Below are 20,659 nucleotides of genomic sequence, written 5' to 3'. Positions count from 1 at the left end.
ATACCAATCATATGAGGTAGGTGCTATGACTCTCCCTATTCTAAAGTTGAGGAAATTGAGTCACCACCATTAGGTAATTTGCCCAGGTCACACAAAGTGGTAAGAGTCAAGCTAGGATTCAAAGTCAGGCAGTCCAGCTCCAGAGGTCATGTAATTACAAATATTTATGTTGCTTCCTTGTTTCCTGGAAATCTGGCTAAAATTTGGCTCAAATCAAGTCATTCAACTGAGAGTTTTTAGTACTCAGGGAAAAAAGACCTTGATAGTTTCTGTCTTAAAAAATTAATTTCCAGGGGCGCCTGGGTGGTGTCCAGCTTCGGCTCAGGTCATGATCTCACGGTTTGTGAGTTCGAGCCCCGTGTCAGGCTCTGGGCTGATGGCTCAGAGCCTGGAACCTGTTTCCAATTCTGTGTCTCCCTCTCTCTCTGCTCCTACCCCACTCATGCTCTGTCTCTCTCTCTTTCAAAAATAAATAAACATTAAAAATTTTTTTAAATTAATTTCTAGTTTTATTGCATGATAATTGCTGTTTGATTTTTTCCTTTGTTTAGGGAATTTATTGATTTTTTTTCACACTAATATATGTCAGTTTTTGCGATTGATCCATTGGCACTTCACAAAAGCAAGTATCGTCTATTACCAGGTTCATAAGTCTGCCTTTATTGTTAATGTTAAGTTTTCAACATCATTAAGTTTGTCCATTTTTTCTGTCTTGCACTAAGTAAGGGGTCCTGAACATCCAATTACAATATGTGTTCCAGTTTCTCCACACCAGCACCACCACCAATGCTCAGAACACTACCATGTCTGAGAATTCAGCTCATTTCTGAAACTATCTACCTGGAGATAGTGTCAGACCCTACAGGTTAAAGGGTCAAGACTGTCACGCTCCCCCACCCCCAACCCCTGCACCCCATCCCGTACTTGCCTATACTTCTGACCAACTGGCTATAAATCAGAGCTGCCTCAACCCCTTTCTTCAGTTTGACTAATTCACTAGAATGGCTAACAGAACTCAGAAAACATTTTACTTACTAGATCTCCATTTTTTATGAAAGGATAGGACTCAGAAAGAGCCAGATGGAAAAGATGCACAGGGCAAGGTAGAGGGAACGTGTGCAGAGTTTCCGGGCCCTCCCCAGGTGCACGGCTCTCCCAGCACCCCAAGGTGTTCACGGACTTAGGAGCTCTCCAAACCCACTCTGCTCAGGCTTTTAGGGAGGCTTCATTACATAAGCCTGAATGGTTAAATCATTGGCCATTGGAGATTGACTCAACCTCCAGTCTCTCTTCCCCTCCCTTGGAGGTCAAGGGGGTGGGAGTGAAAGTTCCAACCATCCATTCACAAGGTTGATTCCTCTGGTCAGTCACATTAAGATGACTTGGGACTTTCCAAAAATTGCATCATTAACACAACAAAAGACACCTTATCACTTGTATTTCTTAGGAGATTCCAAGGGTTTTAGGAGCTCTATACCAGAGGCAGGGATGAAGACCAAATGTCTATTATTATAAATTATTATTATTATTATAAATTATAAATATGGTAACTTAAATTCTCGTATTTTAATGAGATTCTCTCAACTTTTTTTTAAGCTATGTTTTTAAATTTACCTTTCATCTAGAAAGTAATTTATACTTTGTCAAAGTTGCATGGATATTCATGACTGCTGTATTTTCTGGGTGAAATTTAGCCATAGGCATCATAAAAAGCCTTTCTGTGCACCTTTTGCCCTTGAGTCTAATCTGTCTGATAGAAAGATCCATGACCCCTACTTTCTGTTTGTATTTTACTTGGTATTGTTTTGCTTGTTCTTTCACTATTAACTATTCTAGACACTCTTGTTTCAGACTGTTCAAAGAAAACTGGAGGCATAGTAAAAATTGTAAAAGTTTATTTGAGAAAAAATCAATTCGAATCAGGCAGCATCCGATCTAGCCAATAGAAAGGAGCTCCAAAATGAAAGACTTTTATAGGCAGAAAGGAAGAGGAAGAAGGAAATTATACTAGGCAAAAAAAAATTGAGTTGATTATGGGGGTTACATTCCTTTAGAGGATGGAAGGAGTCTATCAGCAGATAACCTAATTGGTACTGATCAGACAATTCCTGATTAACTGGATTAAACCTCCATTTCTCCATTTAAACACAAATTAAGTCTCTGTTTAGTGACATGGCGTTTAGCATAAGACACTCCATTTAGGACCTGTTGTCTTATTTTTAAGAAGGTATCTCATAAATAATCTTGATACTAAAAATATATGTTAAGGATTTTAGACTTTCCTTGCTTTGCAGATGCAACTTTAAGAAAATAAAGTTACAAAGATCCCTGAGGCAGAATTGGCTGACAGACTCAATTAGGTCTAGTTTCAACATGAGCAGTGGCATGTAGCATATACAGTGGAAGCTGGCATCTTTGGGGATGCGTCTTTTCTAGAAAATAAAGCACCTCTGGGACAGGCCCAGCACAGAATTGTTGTGGGCCTGAGAGCTTCTGTGGTTCCTGGGGTTGAGGGTCAGATACAGCCATACTGGGCAAAATCTTCAATAGTCATGAGCTCAAAGGCTGGAGATCTTCCATGGGTGGTGAACACATCCCAGGGCTCAAAGAGGGCAACTGCCTCAGACTTGAACCCAGAGGATCACAGTCAGGGGTGCAGGAAGGTCTGGCAACTGGAGCTGGGGTCAGATTCATAGAGGCATAAGTGTGGTCTATCATTACAACCTCAGAGAGGTTCACAGGGGCCTTGCAATCCCCATCAGAGTCCTTGGGGAATCTTCTCCGAGTCCCAGTGACATTGGGGCAAGTCAGTGGGACATTGTCAGAGAAGTTGATTGTGATGTTGTCCAAGGATAGCAGGCAAGGGCCAGGGTGCATCGCATTCTCAGGATCCAATGGAGGCCCTAAGGGTTGAAGATCAGGGCCACAACAGCACCCAGAAGCTTCAGCATAAAACTGGTGTCCGGGGCTCAGTGGTTCAGGATTGACCATGAAGAGTCCATTCATAGGGAGGGGCAGAGCCTCAGGGTACTGGGCTGTGTGCGTTGTTCCCACCGAGAGACGCCTCTTGACTCGGGCCTGGATGCTGGGCCCCCGGGTCCCTTGTTCCCGAGGACGACGACCAGGACCACATCTGCCCATTGAGGGATGAACATCTCGGGCAGAGGGAATCGGGGTCGGTGGTCGGGTGGGGCCGGCCTCCTGGGAAGTGCAGGCGGGGACAAGCCCAGACTGGGCATCAGAGGAAGAACTCTGGGCCGGCAAGGAGCGTGGGGAGGCCAGGCACATCATGGTGCGACGGCCAGTCCCACCACTAGCGGCCACAGGCCGAGGGGTGCGCGTGGCCCGGCGGGGTGGGAGGTGCCTCAGGCCCAGCAGGGCTCTCCGGGGAGCTTGGGCCTCCCTCCAGGCGCTGAGCTCCCCCTTGTCTGGCGAGGTGGGCTCCGTGTGGTCCACAACAGCCCGGTCCTGCCCGCGCTTCCACAGCTCATAGCGCTCAGGCTGCAGGATGCGCACGAAGGCGTCCATGGAGAAGGTGACCCTGGCCTCCCCGCAGCTGCACTGAGACGCCACTTTGCCATAATCGATCCATCGCGGGGTGGCGAAGTTGATGGCTTCTGCGCAGTTGAAGCCGTGGTTGAAGCCAGAGTGGTAGCCATAGGGAAACGTCACCATGAACTCGCCAGCCTCCTGGGTGATCCGATTGAAGGGGATCCCGTTGTCCTTGAGGACCGTGGGCGAGATGAGAGCCACCTTGTGCCGCAGGAAGGCGTCACAGGCGCGGGCACTGCCCGGGAACAGCTCGGTGGCCAGGCGCTCCAGGCGCCGGCCGTGCTCCGGGGGCACCGCGTACCAGGTTTTGGGCTCCCCGAAGTGCAGGTAGTTGATGCTGTAAAGGTCCATGTCCTCCGTGTGCCAGGCGAAGGTGGTCTTCCACATGCCAAAGTACAGGTAGGGCGTGTTGACGCCCTCGATGACCACGCCGCACTCCTGCTCCAGCAGGTCCTGGATGGTTCCCAGGTGGCCAAGGTTCCACTGTTGAGTGTTTTCCGCAAACAAGGAGCCGCTGATGTCAGCGCCATAAATCGGAGAATCGTACAGGCGGGTTTTCCAATACTTTCGCTCCAAATCCTCAAAATCCGAGTGTGGCGGAGTCCGATACTTTCCGCTGTTGGCCAGTTGGCGATACTCCGCCACTGTCATGGCTTTCTTCTTTTTATGGTATTGAGTAAACACACCTGCCCGCCCGGAGACCACCTGCTGGAGGGGAGTTGCTATTAAGACGTCACTGATATCGTCATAGGCCTGCCTGGCTTTCCATTCCTTGGGGGGAATCACCTTGGCCAGGCCTGCGCGGTGTGCCCCTTTGGATTCCATGTACGCAATATATCTGGGGAAATCTTTAAATTCTTCCGTGGTTGGGTGAAAGGTCATGATTGTATAACTTGGGTTCTTAGGCTGCTTCATGGCTGCAATGTAATAAGTAACTGACTCCTGGGGTCTCAGGTATGTTTTAGATACCCGAGGAAGTAGGGGGGTAATATAATACCTTCTCTAGTCTTTCTTTATTTAAAAAAAAAAAAAAAAAAAAAAAAAAAAAGCTGTGTCATGTGAGTGAGGCAGTAGTTGGGACTTGAAATTTTAAACAAATGAAGTGATATCTCTTCCAGGCTTGCCTGTTCACGGGGTGGGGGATGCCACTCTGGGCAGCATCTCGTGCTGGAAGGAAGTAGAGTGTTTCCCAGTGGCGCACGCCCTCTGCACCAAGTCCTGGCTCAGCCTGCGGTTCTGAGGCTTCCTCAGTTGGAGCCGCGCGTCTCTGAGGCTTCTCCTGATGCACCTGCCTCAGTGCATGCGTGGCGCCTCACCTCACTGGAGCAGAGAGCCTCTTCGAGAAAGTTTGAAGGCTAAATCTAAAGGAAAGAGCACAAAATATTTGAAAATAAAGGAATGACAAAAGAAATACTAACGTAGCATCAAAATAAACAAAATCGGTCTAGTGACGTTAACTTCAAATTGGAATTTCAGTGCAAAAACTGCACTGTTGGTAGGAATGTAAACTAATGTAGCCATTATGGAAAATAGTATGGAGGATCCTCAAAAAATTCAATAGAGCTACCATATGATATCTAGCAATCCACTTCCTGGTATATACCTGAAGGAACCTGAAAACAGTATCGAAGATATGTCTGTACCCCATGCTTCCCGCAGCGTTATTCACAATAGCAAGACATGGACGCACCCCAGTCCATATCCATTAATGAATGGATAAGGAAGAAGTGGTATATATACAACGGAATATTACTCAGCCGTAAGAAAGAAGGAGATCCTGCCATTTCCAACAATGTGTTTGGACCTAGTGAGTGAACTGTGGTAAAATGAAATAAGTCAAAGACAGATACCATATGATGTCACTCACATGTGGAATTTAAGAAACAAAACACATAAACAAGCAAAGGAAAAAGAGATATACAAAAAACCAGACTCCTAAATACAGAGAACAAACTGGTGGCCTCCAGAAGGGAGGTGAGTAGGGAGATGGGTGAAATAGGTGATGGGGATTAAAGAGCACACTTACCATGATGAGCACTAAGTAATGCATAGAATTGTTGAGTCATTGGCTAAAATAAGCAAATCAGGAGACTCTAGATGCTGATGAGGATGTGGAAAAACAGGAACCCTCTTGCACTCTTGGTGGGAAAGCGAACTGGTGCAGCCACTCTGGAAAACAGTGTGGAGGTTCCTCAAAAAATTAAAAATAGAACTATCCTATGACCCAGCAACAGCACTGCTAGGAATTTACCCGAGGGATACAGGAGTGCTGATGCAGAGGGGCACTTGTACCCCAATGTTTATAGCAGCACTTTCAACAATAGCCAAATTATGGAAAGAGCCTAAATGTCCATCAGCTGATGAATGGATAAAGAAATTGTGGTTTATATACACAATGGAATACTACTTGGCAATGAGAAAGAATAAAATCATGCCATTTGCAGCAATGTGAATGGAACTGGAGGGTATTATGCTAAATTAAATAAGTCAGTCAGAGAAACACAGATATCATATGTTTTCACTCATATGTGGATCTTGAGAAACATAACGTATGGGGGAAGGGTAGGGGGGAAAGAAGTTACAGAGAGGGAAGGAGGCAAACCGTAAGAGATTCTTAAATACAGAGAACAAACTGAGGGTTGATGGGGGGTGGGGGAGAGGGGCAAGTGGTGATGGGCATTGAGGAGGGCACTTGTTGGGATGAGGACTGGGTGCTGTATGTAAGCCAATTTGACAATAAACTTATTTTAAAAAAGGATTGTTCAGTCATTATAATGTACATCTGAAACCAGTATAATACTATATGTTCATTAATCTTTAATAAAAAATAACTCTCTACCTCCCTATTAAAAAAAAGAAGATGTGATGTGATACACACACACACACACACAAACACACACACACAAGGGTATACCATTCAGTCCTGAGAAAGATGCAAATCTGGCTTTGGGGACAACATAGACCTCAAGGCATTATGCTAAGTGAAATAAACCAGATAGAGAAAGACAAATACTGCATGGTATCACTTATGTGTGGAATCAACAAATTAAAAAAAAAAAAAAAAGAGTGAAACTTACAGAAACAGAATGTAATAGCGGTTCCCGGGGGGTTGGGGGTGAGAAAAATAGGGGGAGGCTGGTAAAAAGCTACAAAATTTCAGGTATAAGATGACTAAGTTCTGAGGATCTAATGTAAACCATGGTGACTCTAGTTCATAAAACTGTGCTGTAGAATTGAAATTTTATGAGAATAGAACTTAAACGTTCTCACCAAAAAATACATTAAAAAAAAGTAAATATGTGATCTGATTGTTGTATTAATCATCTCGACGGGCAAATCCTCTTACAATGTGTGTACATACATCAAATCACCACAATGTTCACTTTCAGTATTTCACAACTCTTAATGTCAATTATACCTCAGTAAAGTTAAGATTAAAAAAAAAAGGAATTGAGGGCAAAGCATGAGACAGAAAAAAGAGAAACATCTAACTGAACCAAGAATAATGGAGCAAGTTTGTAAATAAATGAGTGAAGCCCTGGGTGAATTAACCTCAAAGGTAAATTAAAGAAAGGAAAACAAAGATATGAGCTCAAACAATTTCGAATGAAACATTTTACCCAATAGAAATGATCACCAAGGGCTTGGTGGGTTAGGCATCCTATGCTGTTTCTGCTCAGGTTATGATTCCGTGATTCATGAGACCGAGCTCTGCATCGGGCTCCACACCGACAGCTTGGAGCCTACCTGGGATTCTCTCTGTCTCTCTGCCTCTCAAAATAAACAAATAAACTTAAGTAGAAGTGGTCACCAAAACCAAAACCTGATTCTAATAAAGACAATTAGAAGTGAAAAGACGTGAGCATGAAAAATACAAATAGCCCACATTTTGATAAGAGGACATACAGCAGAACATCTAGTAGAGAATTTTTTAAATTATAATTGAATTTTATAAATAACTTGGCACTACTAACTTTGAAAACTAAAAATGGACAATTTTCTCAAAAGTGCAAATATCCTAGATGGGTGCAAGAAAAAACTAGAATACTTATATATACTAATAAACTTAATAAAAATAAAACAAGTTGTTTAAGTATGACCCATAAAAACCTAATACGCCATCTTACAAGTGGATTCTAACTCTTGCCTCGTACAAATTTTCTAGACTATGATATTCGGTTTGTTTGTGAGGCTACCAGCATAACCTGGGAGCTAAACCTAGAGGGACTGACAATGGATAAGTGCTCTTTAGGGCCAACATTATTGAGGGTAAAAGTTGCAAAAGTCTCCAATAAAATTTTATCCCATTTTTACCAGAAATGGCATTAAAAAAAAAAAAAAACACTCACATCATGATAAAGTATTGCAAGGATGGTTTAAAAACTCTACCAGCATTACTGAATACCTTCACAAATCAAATGGAACAATTATCATCTGATGGCATGCAGAAAAATATTTGAAATAACTCAACACCTATTTTATTATTTTAATGCATATTTTTTTTAAAAAGGGAAAGAAGTGCCATGATAGAAGCAAAGATTTATGTAAACAACAAAATACAGAACATAAATGCTCATGTTAAGTTTACACCGGATGTTCTCAACCTTAATGGGTAAACACTTGAAGCAGTCTAATTAAAACCTAATCATGTTGCATTAAAAGACGAATTATTAAAACTGATGGGTTCAACAAAGTTTCCGGACACAGGTTAGCATAGAGAAATATCTATAGCATTCTGCAACTAGTTAATGCAGGGGTAGTAGTCCAATTCTAGAAACCAGTAGCCAGGTCTAGAAGCCGTCTTAATTCTACTGGATACCAGCCTGCTGAATGCAGGGCTTTTTCCTGAAAATCTATGATTTTTACCAAGAAGTTATTAAGAAGAATATTAACTCCACAAGTCTGAAAACACAGTTTAAAAGTAAAACTGTTTTTTTTTTTTAAGTTTATTTATTCATTTTGAGAGAAAGAGAAAGAAAGAGAATCCCAAGCCATCAGTGCAGAGCCCAACACAGGTCTGAATCTCATGAACCTTGAGGTTGTGACTTGAGCTGAAACCAAGAGTCAGACGCTTAACCCACTAAGCTACCCAAGAACCCCTAAAAATAAAATTGTTTTTACTGCCTTCTTTTAACCCAAGGAAATGAGGTCCCAGTGTGTATTTCTCAAATGTAAACATATATAAAACTACAGTCAGCAACTTAAACTTGTAACAGAAAAATAACTCTTGCTCACAAGAGCAAATAGCACAAATAAAGCGACCTACCTTCCACCAACAAAATCCTGATTCCAGCTGAAGGTACTCCAGGGCCTGGAGAGACCTCGTACTCTTAGCAGCTCACGTCCAAATGCAGCTCACGTCCTGATGGCTCTGGCTTTATACCCGGCCAGTAGCTGATTTTAATTGTATCAGTGCCCATCTAACAGAATCCTGGGGCTGGGGTCGTAAGTAATCATCCGACTTTGTGTAATCTCTTGTTTGGTTGGTTTTTTTTAAACCAATCTTTAAACAAAGCAAACTAAGTCAAACTATGCAAACATTAAACAAAAGATACCTGTAATTAACATCAAATATATTTATAGGATACAAGAAAGTTTAGAGTTATCAAAGAGAAACACTCACTAGGAAAATGTAACAGTGATGTACTTTATGTGCCTAACCACACAGCACTGGGAAGTAAAGCACACATACAAAGAATAACAATGGAAAATGCTTTTGAATACATATAAAATACTTATAAAAATTTACTGATATAAGGGTTACCTGGGCGGCTTAGTCAGTTAAGCACCCACTCTTGATTTTGGCTCAGGTCATGATCTGACGGTTTTGTGAATGTGAGCCCCACTGGTGGGCTTTGTGTTGACAGCAAGGAGCCTGTTTGGGATTCTCTCTCTCTCCCTCTCTCTCTCTGCCTCTCTCTCTTTGCCTCAAAAATAATGAAACTTTTAAAATATTACTGATATAAGACCACAAAATAAATAGCAATAACATTTCCATGGAACCAACATATTGAGCATAATCTTGACCACAGTGAAAGAAAATTGAAAGTCAGCAATAAAAAACTGAACACAACTATATTTATTTGAAAATTAGAAGCCACATAACGCCTACAATAATATCCATATAAAATGCTATTGATTTGTATGTTCAACTCAGTGAAAAACAAAGCGGTATTATGCAAGAGAAAAGGGGAAAAAAATCAGAATAATGATACCATGATAAATAAACGAAGGTGAAAACGAACACCTGCAAAAATAGAGATGATTAATAAAACAGAAAACTGATACTTTTAAGATGTTTATTTATTTATTTTGAGAAAGAGAAGAGAAAGGAAGTGTGAGTGGAGAGGGGCAGAGAGAGAATTCCAAGCAGGCTCATGTTGTCAGCACAGAGCCTCAAAAGGGGCTGGATTTCGGGAACAATGAGATCACGACCTGAGCCAAAATCAAGGGTAGGACACAGCTCACTGAGCCACCCAGGTGTCCCAGAAAACAGATACTTTTAGGGAAAAATTAAAAAAAAAAAGTGGCAAATCTGATGAAGGAAAAGAAGTTACTAGGACTGGGACAGGAAACGGATGACCTGAGCCTGGAGCTTCTTCAAATCTTGAAATTAAGGACCCATTACACCAATAAAGACATTGAGAGTCACCGCAAAGGGGCACAGGAACCACAGGAAAGAGCTCCTAATGGCCAGAACTCAAACAATCTGGCCAACAAAATAATGAAAGTGCTATTCAATGACAACTCAAAGTATAAGATGAATATCTGTGAGTCCACACTGATATAAATGATTAACAAATTGAGAAGGACCAATAAATCTGTCCTGCAGAAGATTCCAGATACATTGCATATACTCCACTCCAAAGGAGGTGAGGATAACACTCTGCTGCCTGAGTGCAGGCTGTGAATACTGACTGCCTTCAGGAGTACAGAGTGGCAAGTGGGGTGGGGGTAGTCATTTTACAATGGAGATCGTGAAATGAACATGGTTTCAGCCAAGTCAACACCGAGAGTCATAACTTATGTTGATAGTATCTGCCCTTGATATGGTGTGACAAAAATGGCACTGTAACTCTGTAATCTTCCTCCAAGGGTAATCATAAATAAAGACGAATTCCAACAGAGGGGCAACCTGCAATATAACTGACTGCTACTCCCCAAAATTGTCAAGGTTCTATATAAGCATTTTTGTGAAAAACAAGGAAGTTCTAGTAAATAACATTGGTATTCACTCATTCATTGAACTAATGTGTCATCGAAATGAAGCCATTAATACTAGGGGGAAATGGGAGTGGGAGGGGTTGGGAGGAATGGGAACTCTTTGAACTACCTGCTCGAGTTTTCAGAAATCTAAAACTGTTCTAAAAAAGGAAAGTATTACTAAGTATAATAAAATAACATAAACAAGAGAAGACACCAATAAGTGATATTCAAATGAAAAATATTAGAAATATAATCTAGATTTTTCAAACAGTCTACAAAACACAACACAAATCAAATGATTTCATGAATCACTATAGGTCTTAATAGTTTTAGAACAGGAAGCAGGGGGGTTTTCCTTTTAACGTTTTAAAACCATGAACTATGTGCTTACAGAAACGTATAAAGCTTATATGTTCTGTTAACAAATAACTATAGAGCAAGCACCACCCAGGTCAAGAAAATAAAACCTCACCAGACACCCAGGAACGTGACTTGTCCGTCCCCTCTGGTATTACAGCCCCAACTGCCTTTGACACTAATCCTATCCTGACACTGGGCGTAGCAATTTTGGTAAACAACATAAAATTAAAATTGTGCCCATTTTTGAAAACTTTATTTAACCTTATTCATATCGATACAATCCTACTTTGTGTGCCTTAATGTACCCTTCTGTGTATTTTTTTGATCATTTTGATGTTGTCGCCCATCGCTGGACTCTGTTCTGTTTCAGGGCAGTCATGGGTTCAGCCATATAAACGTTTAAACTGTCGAGGGGCCTCTGGGTCGCCTCCACCCTTGACCTCTTACAGTGTTGCTCTGAAAACTCTCACACACGTTCATTGGAGCACACACGTGCATTCATACCTAAAACTCACTTTCTTGGTCACAGAACGTAAATTCAAACTTTGTCCTGCCAAACTGTTTTTGGAGAGTTTTTACCAATTTACACACTCACTAGCTGCATATGAGGGTGCTTGTGGTTCCTCACTTTTGCAAACCTTCGATGATTTATCAGCCTTCTTATTTTAGCTAATCAGATGGCCGTGCAGGAGTATCCCATTATGATTTGCGTTTCCCAGGGGATCACTAAAGAGGGTGAGAGATTTTTTCTTTAGTATATTGTCCAATTGGATATGCTCTTTGGTTAAGTGCCTAATCAAGCATTTTCTCCATTTTTCTGCTGGGTTGTCAGTCTTTCTTTGAAGTAGTTCTTTATATATTCTGGATATTCTCTCTGCATTGGATATGAGTAATATAGTATCTGTTTCCTCTCCCTGATTTGCCTTTTCACGCTCTCTTTCATATCTTTTGATGAAGAGAAGTCCCTCTTTACAACTAATAGGACATATATTATTAAAAAGTAGCTAGCTAATGCATAGGGAGAGTACCAATACCAGACATGTTCAAAATAGTCTGCATAGAATAATTCATTTTTTTAACATTTATTTATTTTTGAAATACAGAGAGAGACAGAGCACGAGTAGGGGAGGAGGAGACACAGAATCTGAAGCAGGTTCTAGGCTCTGAGCTGTCAGCACAGAGCCTGACGCGGGGCTCAAACCCACAAACCGTGAGATCATGACATAAGCCAGTCAGAAGCTTAACTGACTGAGCCACCCAGGCGCTCCTAGAATTATTGGTTTAATTTTCATAACGACCCTTCCAGGGAAGTCCTCCTCCTTATCCTCATGTTGGCCGGGTGAGGAAACTGAGTCAAGGAGACATTAGGCAAACTTCTTAAGGTTACAGATCTAGCAAGTGGTAGAGTCAGATATTCAAAGAATCTCCGAGATTATTCCTTGAAAGGAGGACAAAGAAGGCTGACTTCTCCACTATGAGGCTGTGATAGTTGAGTTGCAACGAACAAACACATCTGTAGACGAGATAGATGAGGCCAGACATGCATACTGTGTAACTGGGAATCTCTATATAATGGGGACGGAACACCAAACTGGGGGTGGGGGAGAATGGACTATTTTTTTTTTTAATTTTTTTTTAATGTTTATTTATTTTTGAGACAGAGAGAGACAGAGCATGAACGGGGGAGGGGCAGAGAGAGAGGGAGACAAAGAATTGGAAGTAGGCTCCAGGCTCTGAGCCATCAGCCCAGAGCCCGACGCGGGGCTCGAACTCACGGACCGCGAGATCGTGACCTGAGCCGAAGTCAGACACTCAACCGACTGAGCCACCCAGGCGCCCCTGGACTATTTTTGAGAGAAAAAAAAAAAAAAATAGTAGAGCTCTACCTCACACCACTTACATAAATTTGAGGTGGATTGCAGGCTGAAGATTCAAAACAGAGCTTGACGACTAACAGAAAACATACTGAAGAATTTGTCTTTTTGAACTCAGGGTGGAAAAAAAGGCCTTAAAGAACCAAAAGCACCATGGTGGCAATGTCTGATATACTTAACTCATTCCAATGTAATGACTCTGATGGTTAGTTTTATGCATGGACTTGATTGGGCTCAGAGCTGCCCACAGTAGCTGCTAAAGAAATTATTCCTGGGTGTGTCTGCGTGGGTGTCTCAGGAAGAGATTAGCATTTGCATCAGTAAACCGAGTAAAGATCACTTTCAGCCATACAGGTGAGCTGATCCAAGTCATCAAGTGCTGGAACGGAATGAAAGAAGAAGAAAGGTCAATGCAGCCTCTCGGTCTGAGCTGACACAGCGGCTTTGCTTGTCCTGCGACATCAGACTTAGGGCCTCTGGTTCCCAGGTGTTTGGCCTGTGAAAATTGGTAGTGGAGAACCTCACCAAAGTGGAGCTGGGAGCTTTTGGCAGGGGGAGCTCTCATGTCAATTTCGGACCCAACAGGAAGAGGCAGACTCAACCTTACGTGGACTTGATCTTGCAGGTGGCTATTACTGGATAATAGCTGGAGAAAGAGGTGCTTTCCTCATCTCGGGCAACAGCTCAGCCAATGAAAAACCAGCACATTTGAAACTCCCACTTCACTGCAGTGGACATTTAATTTAAAAGAGCCTTCCTAACTTACCCCTGGTCTCCTTAAAAAAGCATATCTGTCCGTTGTTCCCCGGACTCGTGTACAGTTTTGCCCCAGCTTTTTTGTCTCACCCTGTGATTCTCCTTTTCCAGAATAAACCCATCTTTTGCTGGTAAATTTTTTTTAATTTTTTAACATTTTTTAATTTGTTTTGAGATAAGAGTGAGCATGAACAGAGGGAACAGAGAGAGAGAGAGAGAGAAAGAGAGAATTCCCAGCAGGCTCCATGCTGTCGGCGAAGAGCCAGACATAGGGCTCCTTCTCAGCACAGCGAGATCACGACCTGAGCAGAAGTCAGGAGTTAGATGCTTAACCAAATGAGCCACCCAGAGGCCCTTACTGGTTTTTTTTTTAACTTTTAAGTGTGATGGGACCCAGACTCAGACTTCTACCATTGGCTCCCAGATTCTCAGGCCATTGGACTCATGCTGAGTTATATCACCATATTTCTGGTTGTCAGGCTTGCAGAACATTAATCTAGAAAATCACTGGATTTCTTGGCCTCTGCAACCATGTGAACCAATTCCTATAATAAGAGCTCCTCTTATATGTATCTCTATATATTCTATTGGTTCAGTTTACCTTTAGAACCCTAATTCAATGATATAAAAATATTAAAAATTACACTCTAGGAGATTTTCATCATGCCAAAACAAACAAACAAACAAACAAACCACCAAACCCACAATGAATTAGTATCCTGAATATCACAAAACCTCTACAAAGGCAAAAAACAAACAAACAAAAAACTACAAAAAACAAAACAAAACAATCCCCTAGCCCCCAAAAGAGGGCAAAACTTCAGATTAGGCAATATTAACAAATTATATCCAAATGGCTAATATGAAAATATGTGCAGATTTCCTAGCAATCAGGCAAACACAATGAGATTCTAGTTTTTACTCATTTATATTAGGAGGCATAAAAGCATGTGATTTTTAAGAATGGGCCAAAATATAGAGAAGCTAGAACTCCCTCACTGCTAGTGGAGATATAAATTGGAAGCCAATCTGACTGTTCTAGGAAAGTTGAAAATGATCATTAAATACAACATAGTATTTCTATTTCTTTATACAAAGCTGTTCAGGAAAGCGTTTGAATTCACAAAGATTTGGAAATAATCCTGTTGTCCATCAGAAGGGGAGTGAATAAGATAAAAATTGACAACAGATCTCATTTAATTTGTTGGACTAAGACCTATATAAAGCAATGTCTTCAGAGCTTGTAAATGTAATATTGAATTTTTAAAACCTAACGGGGGGTGCCTGGGTGGCTCAGTGGGTTAAACATCTGACTTCAGCTCAGGTCATGATCTTGCAGTCTGTGGGTTTGAGCCCCACATCGGGCTCTGTGCTGACAGCTCAGAGCCTGGAGCCTGCTTTGAATTCCATGTCTCCCTCTCTCTCTGCCCCTCACCCGCTCGTGCTCTGCCTCTGTCTCTCAAAAATGAATAAACATTAAAAAAATAAAAAATAAAACGTAATGGGATAAGTTGATAAGACCACGCACACCATATTACCTGTGGCTGCATATACTTTTGTCTATAAACTTGAATATACACTGAATTCACCATTGTTCTCTCTCACAGGTTAAAAATGTCTAGAAGAGATCATGGCAGTGAGAACAAAAGTGGCAATTTATATAATTGTTATGATAAATGCCCCTTGCTTTACCAAGATTGAGCATAGGAAAACCTTAGTGGACATGACAGACAGCTGGAGATGGGTGTCTTTTACTGAGAAGAGTAGTCAACACTGAGTGTCTACACTGAGGGTGTCACCACGAATGAAATAGGATTGTGAATAAAACTGCTTGCAGAAGCCCCTTCAATACCACCCTCGGCTCCCAGTCCTTTCAAGAAGACTAGTCTAGGGGCACTTGGGTGGTTCGGTCAGTTGAGCGTCAGTCTGTTTATTTTGGCTCAGGTCATGATCTCATGGTTCATAAGATCGAGTCCTGTGTCCGCTCTGCACCAACAGCTTTGACCCTGTTTGAGATTCTCTCTCTCACTCTCTGCCCCTTCTCTTCTCTTGCTCTGTCTCTCAAACAAACAAACAAACAAACAAACATTAAAAAGCTTAGAAAAGTTTGAGTACGCTGAACAACATTCTTAATATTTCTTGTCCTTATTGAGCAAGGCAAATTAAAACAAATATGTGAAAATAACTGGCTGAAAACAGAGGAATGCCAATGGGAACGATATTTTCTGGAAATCAGCTTTGTTTCTTCCCCTTTAAGACCCAACCCTTTTTTTGAGCTTATGCTAAGCTGCCTGGGACATCTATCTGCCAGAGAAGAGTTTGTAAGATTCCTGAAACATAATGAGAATCTCAATTCCTAACATTTAAAATAGGAACATGAGCCAGGGATTGCCCTTGAAATTTTCAGAATTCTTGCATTCCCCTACACTGCTGTATCCACAACTGATCTCAATTGAAGGACCAAAAAAAACCCCTCAAGCTCTCAGTAACGCGTTACACCGAAGTGTCTTCGTTGCTTATGTAAGATATGCTGTGGGTCCAGTTGCTCTCTAGGGCTGCTCTCTTCCAGATGCTTCCAGTCCACTTCCATCCGGGGCTTCCACCCCCACCCCCCCGTCACCCGCTGTACCAGGTGTCCCTGAGCTCAGCTTCCCAAGCCCAGCATTCCAGAGTCTACTTCCATCTCCTGTCACATTAGGAAAGACCAGGGTGCCCAGCTGCATGGTGTAGAATGAGACACACATTCCTGCATCAGAATTCCCACCCAACACTATGTTTTCATTACTCTTGCCTTCGGGGGATACGTGGGGCTTCCAATGCCAGAGCTTTCGTGATGTTCTTAGGGGAGAGCTGGAGGGAGTGGAGAGGCGCTTTGCTTCTCTGAAATGTTTCCTTCTGTACCCAACCCTCACTTGCAATTTCCAAGACTGATTCTGAGTTTTTCCACTTGTGTGTATTTTCAATTCTGACATCGAAATAACCATTGACTCTCAACACTATTGTTTGGACTTTCTAACTACTCCTGCCCCCACATCGTCACACCACAACTTAGTTCGCTGCTTAAATCCATAAATCCCAGCATGTCAAGGGCTGTGTCAAACTTCCAATGCCTTCTCCTGTCAAGGTGAAAAAAACCCTGATACTCTACATGAGCTACAAGGGCCTCATATCCTACACCTTGCCTCTCTCTTTCTTCCTCTCTATGCCCAGACACAAATGAGCTTCCTCTCTATTCCTGAGAAAACAGAAGTTCCATGTTGGGTCTATTCCACTTACTGTTTCCTCTAAGTGGAAATCAGCTCTGGATGCAGCTTCCTTTTTGTTAGTTGGGTCTTGGCAGAGGTCTCCTGCTCAATGAAACTCTCCGTGATTCCTCCAACCTAGGCTAGCCCTGCCCAGTGTGTTCCAGCATCCCACCCCTTTCCTGTCTTCACAGCACATGTTAACAAGTAGAATTACCTTGTCCATTTCTTTGTGCACATGTCTCCTGGGATGAGTCAATGAATGGGCCATGCAAAGTATTGAAAACGCAGTGCAGACTTGGGGAGAAGGTCTTGGGATGGGGCACTTTGGTCCCCTGCATGCTCACCTCCCAGCAGCTGGGGTCCTACTGCCCAGAAAAGTACCAGGTGACTTCCACCAAGTCACCCTTAAGATAGGGCTGCAAGCCCAATCCCCTCACCCACCCGGTCAGCTCATACCCAATAACCATCTGCCAAATTGCTTCCTCATCAACATCACGCAATGCAGCCAGCCAACAAAAATCAGCCTTGCTTGAAATGTTCTGATATAATTATCAAGAAAAGTGCAGAAAAGAATAACCTCAACCCCTCAATTATTTGAATGCACAATATTTATTAGAAACGAATTTTAGATTTTAACATTGTGGTTACCTTTAATACATTTGTGAACAAATACTGGCCATAACACATTTTGAATACATCCAAGACTCAGAAAGATCATAAATTATGTTCTGAGTCTCTACTGACCCATTTGGTCAAAACGGCCTTGTTTTGCAAGAAAGGGGGGAAGGGGTAGGGTTGGAGAAAAGTCAGGGAGATTGGAGGAGAATCAAAACCCAGAAGCATTGGCCCAGAGGAGTCTGGGGAAGATTATGCTCTCATGACCTCAGCAGGACCTAGCTTACAGAGACACAAGAGTGTCTAGTGGATGAAACCTCAGTTGGCAACACAGGAATTAGCAGTGTCCAAAGACACTCCAGAGTCTGGCAGGAAGAACAAACTATGGCGAACATGATAAAGAACATGGACTCAACGCATCAGTGGCAACATCACTGGCCTCTGAAGACCAGTAACCTGCAGGCTGGCCCAAAGCTCTGATGTAAATGTGGTGGGTCTCAAGGAGCCTCCACACACAAGAGCAGTAGGTTACAACATTATCCCCTGGGCTTAGGGGAAAAGGGTACAACTGTACCCAGAAGCCTCCGCAGGTTGCTGGAGTCCAGGGCTCAGTGGTACAGGGTTGTCCACTGAGGGTTCATCCACAGGACCGGGCAGAGCCTCAGGGTACTGGGCTGTGTGCGTTGTTCCCACCGAGAGACGCCTCTTGGCCCGGGCCTGGATGCTGGGCCCCTGGGCCCCTTGTTCCCGAGGACGACGACCAGGACCACATCTGCCCATTGAGGGATGAACATCTCGGGCAGAGGGAATCGGGGTCGGTGGTCGGGTGGGGCCAGCCTCCTGGGAAGTGCAGGCGGGGACAAGCCCAGACTGGGCATCAGAGGAAGAAGTCTGGGCCGGCAAGGAGCGTGGGGAGGCCAGGCACATCGGGGTGCGACGGCCAGTCCCACCACTAGCGGCCACAGGCCGAGGGGTGCGCGTGGCCCGGCGGGGTGGGAGGTGCCTCAGGCCCAGCAGGGCTCTCCGGGGAGCTTGGGCCTCCCTCCAGGCGCTGAGCTCCCCCTTGTCTGGCGAGGTGGGCTCCGTGTGGTCCACAACAGCCCGGTCCTGCCCGCGCTTCCACAGCTCATAGCGCTCAGGCTGCAGGATGCGCACGAAGGCGTCCATGGAGAAGGTGACCCTGGCCTCCCCGCAGCTGCACTGAGACGCCACTTTGCCATAATCGATCCATCGCGGGGTGGCGAAGTTGATGGCTTCTGCGCAGTTGAAGCCGTGGTTGAAGCCAGAGTGGTAGCCATAGGGAAACGTCACCATGAACTCGCCAGCCTCCTGGGTGATCCGATTGAAGGGGATCCCGTTGTCCTTGAGGACCGTGGGCGAGATGAGAGCCACCTTGTGCCGCAGGAAGGCGTCACAGGCGCGGGCACTGCCCGGGAACAGCTCGGTGGCCAGGCGCTCCAGGCGCCGGCCGTGCTCCGGGGGCACCGCGTACCAGGTTTTGGGCTCCCCGAAGTGCAGGTAGTTGATGCTGTAAAGGTCCATGTCCTCCGTGTGCCAGGCGAAGGTGGTCTTCCACATGCCAAAGTACAGGTAGGGCGTGTTGACGCCCTCGATGACCACGCCGCACTCCTGCTCCAGCAGGTCCTGGATGGTTCCCAGGTGGCCAAGGTTCCACTGTTGAGTGTTTTCCGCAAACAAGGAGCCGCTGATGTCAGCGCCATAAATCGGAGAATCGTACAGGCGGGTTTTCCAATACTTTCGCTCCAAATCCTCAAAATCCGAGTGTGGCGGAGTCCGATACTTTCCGCTGTTGGCCAGTTGGCGATACTCCGCCACTGTCATGGCTTTCTTCTTTTTATGGTATTGAGTAAACACACCTGCCCGCCCGGAGACCACCTGCTGGAGGGGAGTTGCTATTAAGATGTCACTGATATCGTCATAGGTCTGCCTGGCTTGCCATTCCTTGGGGGGAATCACCTTGGCCAGGCCTGCGCGGTGTGCGCCTTCGGATTCCATGTATGCAATGTATTTATCAAAGTCATTAAATTCTTCTTTGGTTGGATGAAATATCATTATGGTACAATTTGGGTTCTGAGCAAAGTTGGCCTTAGACTTCATGGTTTTCATTAATAAGCACCAAAGCCCAAACTTTTTAGATATCTTCTGGATATTTGAGGATGCTGGAAAATGCTACTTTTTCAAAAATGAATTTGAGTGTCTGTGTCAGCTGGAAACACCAGTGGACTACTATTACTATGCAAATTAAAGGATAATGTTTGTTAGGCTTGCTGATTCATCAGGGAACAGCACTCGTGGTAGAATATTCGCCCAGAAATGTGGGTGGCTGTGCCTGCAATTCTGTGATGCTCCTCTGTTGGCACCTGGTTCGGTCCTCTTGAGGTTTGTTGAATCACTCAGTCTTCAGTGGGTATCCTAAAGGTAGTGTCTTCAGGGCAGTGTTTAGACAAAGCCTAAAAGAAAAAAATACAAAAATTTTGAAAGTTAATGTAGGAAAAGTATTAGAGAGTTACAGATAAAATACCACCATGGAACATTATTGAACGCTCAAAAAATGGCTAAAAATTTTTTTAAGTTTATTTATTTATTTTGACGGGGGGAGTGGGAGGGGCAAAGAGAGAGGGAGAGAGAGAGAATCCCAAGCAGGCTCCACTCTGTCCGAGCAGAGCCAGACACGGGGCTTGATCCCATGAACTGACTGTGAGATCATGACCTGAGCTGAAATCAAGAGTCAGATGCTTAACCAACTGAGCCACCCAGGCACCCAAAGGGCTAAAATTTTATTTTATTTTTATTTATTTATTTATATTTTTTTATATAACTTATTGTCAAGTTAGCTGACATACAGTGCATATGGTGTGCTCTTGGGAGTAGATTCCCATGATTCATCACTTACATAAAACACCCAGTGCTCATCCCAATGAGTGCTCTCCTCAATGCCCATCACCCATTTTTCCCATACCCCCACCCCCACCCCCTTTCACCCTGTTTATTTTCTGTATTTAAAAGTCTCTTATGGTTTTCCTCCCTCTT

The 20,659-nt window shown here is 43.6% G+C and overlaps 2 protein-coding genes across 4 annotated transcripts in view; both read right to left on the bottom strand.

Annotated features, from left to right (window-relative positions):
* Window positions 1-2,515: 2,515 nt before the first annotated feature.
* LOC109267055 (lysine-specific demethylase 4D-like) lies at window positions 2,516-5,200 on the bottom strand. The gene is made up of 3 exons (XM_019449559.2): window positions 5,156-5,200; window positions 2,722-4,494; window positions 2,516-2,626 (listed from the first exon to the last, which is right to left on the bottom strand). The coding sequence occupies exons 1-3, from the start codon at window positions 5,198-5,200 to the stop codon at window positions 2,516-2,518; spliced, it is 1,929 nt and encodes a 642-aa protein (XP_019305104.2).
* Window positions 5,201-17,583: 12,383 nt separating this feature from the next.
* The window catches only part of KDM4D (lysine demethylase 4D), a 34,196-nt gene continuing 31,120 nt past the window's right edge, over window positions 17,584-20,659 (bottom strand). For all 3 annotated transcript variants that reach the window (XM_053900224.1, XM_053900223.1, XM_053900225.1), the window contains one exon: window positions 17,584-20,079. In XM_053900224.1, the coding sequence (XP_053756199.1) occupies window positions 18,158-19,735 (1,578 nt within the window). In that variant the 5' untranslated portion in view covers window positions 19,736-20,079 and the 3' untranslated portion in view covers window positions 17,584-18,157. The remainder of the gene's footprint in view (window positions 20,080-20,659) is intronic.

Source organism: Panthera pardus, unplaced genomic scaffold (assembly GCF_024362965.1).
Source record: "Panthera pardus isolate Hobbes unplaced genomic scaffold, ASM2436296v1 HiC_scaffold_12, whole genome shotgun sequence".
Taxonomy (NCBI): Eukaryota; Metazoa; Chordata; class Mammalia; order Carnivora; family Felidae; genus Panthera; species Panthera pardus.
This window is presented reverse-complemented; position numbering and strand designations above follow the sequence as displayed.

What these genes read in the sequence shown, in the direction of transcription:
- LOC109267055 (XM_019449559.2), bottom strand. Translation starts at nt 5,200, where the DNA reads ATGGGGTACAGACATATCTTCGATACTGTTTTCAGGTTCCTTCAG. An exon ending in CTGTTTTCAGGTTCCTTCAG is followed by an intron (nt 4,495 to 5,155) that starts GTATATACCAGG and finishes CTGAGACCCCAG; the next exon opens with GAGTCAGTTACTTATTACAT. An exon ending in CTGTGAACCTCTCTGAGGTT is followed by an intron (nt 2,627 to 2,721) that starts GTAATGATAGAC and finishes TCTGGGTTCAAG; the next exon opens with TCTGAGGCAGTTGCCCTCTT.